We start from the raw sequence: 7,424 nt of genomic DNA, 5'->3' as shown, positions 1-7,424 counted from the left end.
TTTTGTTAATATTAGATATTTAAAATATAAGATTTATTTTACTGTCTAAATGGCTCAAAATTCTATACATGATTGTGTCTTTTAGAGGAGGCCAGGAGGAAAAGTAAAAACAGAAGGGCCAAACCCCAACGCAAAACCAAAAAAACTAGCGATGATGAAGATGATGAAGATGAGGATGAGTCACCAAAGAAACGAGGCCGGAAAAAGAAAAAGCGTGACAGTGATGATGATGATGATGATGAAGACAGAAGTGTAAAAAAAGGCTCCAAAACAAGAAAGAAAAAAGCCAAGGATGAGAGTGAAGAAGAGAGTGAAGAGGACAACAAGAAGAAAAAAAATGGGAGAAACACAGGAGGCAAAGGGGTGTCCAAAAAGACCAAAGAGGAGCAGAACAAGGACAAGAAGGGGAAAGGCAAAGATAAAGACAAAGGCAAAGACAAAGGCAAAGGCAAAGGTGGAGACAAGAAAAAGAAGGGCAGGTGCAGTATTCTCTAAGAGCTTACCCTCATGCTCCATTCCACTCAGATCATGTGGCATATACTCAGGTGGTCGTACACTTTAAACCACTGGAGTGACATTAGTTTCTTGAATATATGTCATGTCCACAGTCGGCTTACAATTTAATCCATGTACACAGTTCTTACCTGTTTCTGTGTTTACCTTAAAACACGGTTTATGACCCTGCAACACTAGATTTCCACTTCATGTTCCACACACAGTAGTATGCCTGCCTTAGATTCATGCCATGGTTCACTTATTTGCCATTTTCATAAATACTGAGAAAATTTACCTTAAAATGTTACTTTGCAATCCCCATGTATGTTCAGTTGGGGCCATTTCTTTCTTTTCAGATCTCTATAAATAATATAACACTGCTTGTGCATAAATAGCCAGGTAATGGGCCATAACAATCATTTATCTATGAGCCCCAATTATGTTGTTATGCATGTTTATTCTTGCCAAAATAGAAAACTAAACTAAGATTCATAAACTAAGCTAAGACTATGGTGATTGGTTTACAGTTTTATAACTATGGTAACAGTAGTAAACTAAGTTAAAATTCATAAACTATGATCAGAATAATGTTAATTTGTTTACTGTTTTATAACCCTGGTAACAGGGACTCCTAAAATAACAAATCGATTTGTTTTTAAGATCTCAAACATACTTTGTATTTCTAATACAATAATAATAAGATGGATTTTGTTGACACTGTTGACGCCATAATCAAAAAGTTGGAGCAATAGAAGTAAAATATTGCACATTCCCCAATACCACAAATATTTTATCTTAATAACATAGCACTGAGGTTACATCATATGGATAACAAGATTTAATGAATTGTAGAGCTCAGATTTGGTTGCTACTCTTTCCCACATTAGCTCTTCATCTGATTCTGACTCGGATGAAGAATCTATGTCGGAAGGAGAGATGGAAGCCTTGAAGGAAGAAGTGGAGGAAAAAAAGAAACTTATTGCTACATTAAGGACCAAACCATGGCGCATGAAGAGGAGACTTGTACACCTCAAGTAAAAATATGTATATATATTTTATTATAGTGTTGTGAAATTAGATTTTGCAGCCCCACTTTATTTTCTACTTTCATGTTTTTCTTGTATACTACTTTTATACCATCACTTATGTCCTGTACATGTGATGTGATCTTGCATAATTAAAGTTTTTCATTTTGACTTTGACCTATTTCTGTGTTGCATATATTAAAATCTCATTTCATTTGAACGCAGTTAGTATTAATCAATCTTAAATTGAGGCCAAGAGCTCCGTAGGTCAGCGTGTGTCTAACTTGTTTCTCTAAATACAGTTCAGTAAGCAAACTTTACGGCAGGCAACATGAGAGGCTTGCTATGTTAACTTTTTCATGAGGTTGACACTGTTTAATGCATGCTGTTGTGGCGGACTGACGTGCTCTTTGCCTGGCCCTATTCTCTCAACATAGTCCTACCATCATCAATCAGTAAATCATACCAAAGCTGATGTTTATACATGTTGTCAAGACATAAATAATTCATGTGATAGTTTTGCGTTTGGCAAGTGGTTTAGCAACTTTGTTTTAACAATTTTCTGTTTAATTTGTGAAACAGAGAGGCCCAAGAGTTTGTGGAAAAGTTTGAAGGAGCTCTTGGGAAAGGAAAAGGTCGGAAGTGGTATGCTTACAAAGTTATGATGACAAAGGTAATTCACTCATTTAACAACTCTGTTATGAAATATTTTCATATCTCTGAAAATAACAGCACTATTATTTAATTACAGAAACTAATAAAATTCAAACGTGACTTTGAGAACTTTAAAACTGCATGCATACCCTGGGAGAGAAAGATTAAAGAAGTAGAAAGTTGGTGTCATGTTATATTTAACATTACTTACCTTTTTGTTTTGTTACTTACTTAGTTATTTGTGCTTTTTCTGTGACTGCAACAGGTCACTTTGGATCTTCCGTGGCGTCATACTTTATTTTTCTCCGGTGGATGTATGGACTTAATCTGGTGTTGTTTGGATTTATGTTTGGGCTGGTCATACTGCCTGAGGTACAAATTTGTTATGAGTATTCTGTTTTAGGATGAAATATAATAGTTATTATTAAACTCTTAAATAGATATATTTCATGTAACTAATAAATGTATATACCATTTAAAATCATATTCAGATTATACAATAGGATACTAACATTTTGTGTTGTCTTTTGATAGATTCTTATGGGCCTTCCTTATGGCTCCATTGCAAGAAAGACAGTGCCCAGACCAGAGCAGGACACAGCCATGGACTTCTCTGTTCTATTTGACTTTAACGTGATTTTGTTTTCCTTCTTTTTCCAGTCAGTGTCTATTTCACTAAAACATATTTCACTTCGATCTCATTCTATTTTTTATTTTTACAGGGATACTGCAAATATTCGTTTCTTTTCTATGGCTATTATAACAATGATCGGATGATAGGAGTGCTGAAGTTCAGACTGCCCCTGTCTTATCTGCTAGTGGGTGTGGGCATATTCGGATACAGCTTGATGGTTGTTGTTAGAACGTGAGACTCATGTTTATATTATCACTTTAATTTTATTTGCATCAATTTATCATGTGTTTCCTCACTGAAGGATGGCTCGAAATTCAAATGAAGGAGGTGAAGGGGCAGAAGAGGGGGAGTTCACCTTCAGTTGGAAAATGTTCACAAGTTGGGATTATCTCATTGGAAACCCTGAAACTGCAGACAATAAATATGCCTCCATTACAACAAGCTTCAAGGTTAGTAGATGTTTTTCCTGTTTTTAAGTTTTGCTGAATCACCCAACATTATTAGAGTCACTTAAAATCACTGACTGGCTTTGTATTCCAAGTTATATTTAAATATTTATTGATTTATTGTTGGATGCATTTCCCCAACTTTTAACTCACAAAATATTAATTAACTTGCCATTGTAGGAATCCATTGTAGATGAGCAGGAGAACCAAAAAGATGAGAACATCCACCTGCGTCGGTTTCTTCGGGTTTTGGCAAACTTTATGATTCTGTGCAGTCTTGGGGGGAGTGGGTTCCTCATCTACTATGTTGTGAAGCGGTCTCAGGAGTTTGCTGAGATGGAGAATGATGAACTCTCCTGGTTTGAAAAGAATGAGGCAAGTTCAAAACAAGCACAGCACATGACATTATTACCACATACTTAGTAACAGCCCATTATACTGTTCTTAGGTTGAGTTTGTAATGTCTCTTCTTGGACTGGTGTGCCCGCCCCTGTTTGAAACCATTGCTGAATTGGAGGACTATCATCCCCGTATTGCTCTGAAGTGGCAGCTTGGGCGTATCTTTGCCTTGTTCTTGGGAAATCTCTACACATTTCTCTTTGCTCTTTTTGATGAAGTCACTGCTAAGGTGAAAGCTTATAACAGCTAAAAAGAAACAATATATACATATACATACATACATACATACATACATACATACATATACATATACACACACACACACACACACACACACACACACACACACACACATATATATATATATATATATATATATTGTTTGTTTTTAGCTGGAGAAAGAAAAAATAATCATAATCATATATATATATATTGTTTGTTTTTAGCTGGAGAAAGAAAAAATAATCAAGAATTCCACCATATGGGCTTTGAATGAGTACTACGCCAACTACAGTAGTTTTCACAATACAACTGATATTCCTCCACCTAACATCCACCCTGCTGATGTAGTGAGAGGCCCATGTTGGGAGACTGGGGTGGGAATAGTAAGTCCTCAGCTTATATGCTATTATTCTTCATAACATACACTAAAATTCAATAATAAAGCTATGTCTATTTTATGTTTAGGAATTTGTGAAGCTTATTGTATCAGACATGCAAGTGACCTACTTGACGATTCTCATTGGTGACTTTGTAAGAGCAGTCATTGTGCGCTTTCTCAACTACTGCTGGTGTTGGGATCTGGAAGCTGGATTTGTAAGTATTTTCTGCTGTAAAAAGCATGTATCAATGGAGATGGCTATTTTGTTTCCTGGAATGTTCCACAGTATGGTATTAAACTTCATCTCACAGGTCAAACCTTTTAGTATTAGTATTTTCTTAGTCGTAAAAAACAGCTGCGGTTGAATAAAGGCACAAAAATTGAATTCATCCAAGAATTCAGACAAAGTAATAAAATAACCATGGCAGCACCCTGCACCTGAACATTACATACACCTATAAAAATTAATGATAACAATTCAATTCACAGGTCATTCACTAAAATACAGATGTTATATTTTCATTTTATGCTTTTATCGCTGTGTAAAATTAGTTGAATGGTTGAACTTTTAATTCAGTATTATCATTACACAACCCTTTTCTTGAGCAGTTACTGAACACTGTGTGACTCATTATTTGAATCCATGTCAACCCGATACTAGACAATGACATTTGGCATGTCAGACGATGCCTAACATGCAGAGAAACTGGATCTATGCCTGAGAACTTAATTACAGAGAGGGAATAGAGACCTGAAGAGGAGATGTAAAGTGATAAATCAATATGCTAATCATGTTGTTTTTTTCCAGCCTTCTTATGGAGAGTTTGATATTAGTGGCAATGTACTGGGACTCGTCTTCAATCAAGGAATGATATGGTAATGTGGTATTGGTTTAATCAGTGTTTCTCTAATGTTATTGAATTATTGATCTGATTTCCCCCTACCATCTAAAGACATACTGTTACATCGATTGGCTAGTTCACTGATTGCAATCTAAATCGCTCGATGTCAGCATTAACATTTGGCAGGAAAAAAATGCATTTGTTTATGATTGGTGTAGTCCATATAAGATTATGTATTTTTGTTATAAAATACATATGTAGGTTGTAATTTTATGTTTCGCTCATTGTAAACTGCAATATTGATCAAAATCGGCTTGATAATTGAAACTGGTCTAGTGGCATTAAATGATGTGTTTTTATTGTTGAAAAGTAGCTACATGACATTTTAAAACCCTATTTGTTTCACCTGTAGTCACAATATTATGACTGCAAATGGAAAGTAGCTTGTAGCTAAATCTGGCACAGCGCATCTTTTCTCTCTAAGATGAATGTTTTCTGTGCACTGTTCTTGTTGTTTATATATATAAATATATATATATATATATGTGTATATATATATATATATATATATATATATATATATATATAAATTGATTTCTCCATGTTTAAGAGTCATATATATATATATATATATATATATATATATATATATATATATATATATATATATATATATATATATATATATATATATATATATATATATATATATATATATATATATATATATGACTCTTAAACATGGAGAAATCAATAAAAATACAACTCTGCTGGGTAAGATAATAATGAGGGGGAAGCATTATAACATGGTTAAAAGCTCATAAAAATATATTTTACAACATACGTATGTCAGTATCTGAAATGTCTCTACAGGATGGGAGCTTTTTATGCCCCTGGTCTGGTGGGTCTAAACGTTCTCCGTCTCCTGACCTCCATGTACTATCAGTGCTGGGCGGTAATGTCCTGTAATGTCCCTCATGAGCGAGTCTTCAAGGCTTCACGGTCAAACAATTTCTACATGGGACTTCTGCTGCTTGTGCTCTTCCTCAGCCTGCTGCCTGTTGTCTACACTATTATGACATTACCTCCATCTTTTGACTGCGGGCCATTTAGGTCAGTAACTCTGGTTAGAATAAGATAAAACCTAATAAATAAATGCAAGATGAAAATACTACATGCAAGCCCAGCTGTTACTGGTCTTGTTTTGGACCTTTAACTAATGTGTAAACAAAGGGCATGTAGGGAAAATGATTCCCACTATATGGGCAACAGTTCTGTGAATATAAATATTAAAATGGATTTTGTTATAACCTGAATTTATTTTCCTTTTAGTGGTCAGGAGAAGATGTATGATGTTGTAATGGAGACCATAGAAAATGATCTACCTGCCTTCATAGGAAATATATTCACATATGCTACAAACCCTGGGCTGATTATGCCTGCAGTTCTTCTCATGATGTAAGTGCAATTTTGTGGCTGTTGTGTTGAACATCATTGGCAGTACTTTAATATAAACCCCTCACAATATCGCGATACTTAGTTTAATTCTCTTTTTTTCCTCTTCTAAGCCTGGCACTTTACTACCTTAATACAACCTCAAAAGGATACCAGCAAGCAAACAATGATCTTAAACGGAAAATGCAAATGGTCAGCATGTTATTTTCTTGGATTGTCTTTTTTTGTTAAAGTGGAGCTGATATAAAATTTTGTGTCATCAATATAGGCTCGAGATGAAGAAAAGAATAGAAGAAACAACAAGGACAGTACTAACCAAGTGATGAAAGACTTAGAGGCTCTGCTCCCCAATAGGTCTTTGGCACCCCCACCTGAAGAAGAGGAAGAACCACCCCCAGGTATGCTGTCTTGGCAACAAACACTAAATAAGGCTTTTCGAATTAAGCTGTCCTCCTGACCATGTTGTGTTTTTATTGTTCTCAGAGGTTGTGGTTGATAAAGGAAGCAAGTCACCCAAAACAAAGCCTAAAAAGAAAGCAGAAAAGGGTGAGAAAGAAGTAGATTTACAAAAAGAGGTGTCACTGGCTGCACAGAACCCCAAAAGTCCAGTGACACGAGCCCCTGGATCGAGAGGAGCACCTACTGCGAATCCTAAAGGGCCTCAACCTGGAAAGGAGCGCAGTCGAGGTGGGGCCTCTAAATAATATGAATACACACACTCAGCACTCTTTCGAGAATGAATAGTAGGTTTTCTTTGAATACATGATGCATATTAATAACATATTACAGTGGAGGACAATATTATATAAATGTGGTAGAATTTGAATCAGTTTACTGGTCATTAATGTGGTTTGATTTCATAAAGAAATCCAT

General features: G+C 35.3%; 1 protein-coding gene across 1 annotated transcript in view; it reads left to right on the top strand.

The window, feature by feature from the left end:
* The window catches only part of LOC110169793 (transmembrane channel-like protein 2-B), a 7,942-nt gene extending 673 nt beyond the window's left edge, over positions 1–7,269 (top strand). Inside the window, exons 2-19 of the mRNA XM_055161511.1 lie at positions 86–479; positions 1,383–1,529; positions 2,103–2,193; positions 2,272–2,353; positions 2,440–2,546; positions 2,709–2,807; positions 2,897–3,039; positions 3,110–3,257; positions 3,435–3,629; positions 3,703–3,882; positions 4,100–4,258; positions 4,341–4,469; positions 5,063–5,130; positions 5,970–6,209; positions 6,429–6,554; positions 6,665–6,743; positions 6,820–6,949; positions 7,035–7,269. Of these exons, the coding sequence (XP_055017486.1) occupies positions 86–479; positions 1,383–1,529; positions 2,103–2,193; positions 2,272–2,353; positions 2,440–2,546; positions 2,709–2,807; positions 2,897–3,039; positions 3,110–3,257; positions 3,435–3,629; positions 3,703–3,882; positions 4,100–4,258; positions 4,341–4,469; positions 5,063–5,130; positions 5,970–6,209; positions 6,429–6,554; positions 6,665–6,743; positions 6,820–6,949; positions 7,035–7,255 (2,738 nt within the window). The 3' untranslated portion in view covers positions 7,256–7,269. The remainder of the gene's footprint in view (positions 1–85; positions 480–1,382; positions 1,530–2,102; positions 2,194–2,271; positions 2,354–2,439; positions 2,547–2,708; positions 2,808–2,896; positions 3,040–3,109; positions 3,258–3,434; positions 3,630–3,702; positions 3,883–4,099; positions 4,259–4,340; positions 4,470–5,062; positions 5,131–5,969; positions 6,210–6,428; positions 6,555–6,664; positions 6,744–6,819; positions 6,950–7,034) is intronic.
* The last annotated feature ends 155 nt before the right edge of the window (positions 7,270–7,424 follow it).

The sequence above is a fragment of the Boleophthalmus pectinirostris genome, unplaced genomic scaffold (genome assembly GCF_026225935.1).
Source record: "Boleophthalmus pectinirostris isolate CB_2022bp ecotype Guang Dong unplaced genomic scaffold, ASM2622593v1 HiC_scaffold_4, whole genome shotgun sequence".
NCBI classification, from domain to species: Eukaryota; Metazoa; Chordata; class Actinopteri; order Gobiiformes; family Gobiidae; genus Boleophthalmus; species Boleophthalmus pectinirostris.
Note: the sequence above shows the minus strand (reverse complement) of the source record. Positions and strands in the feature narration are given on the sequence as shown.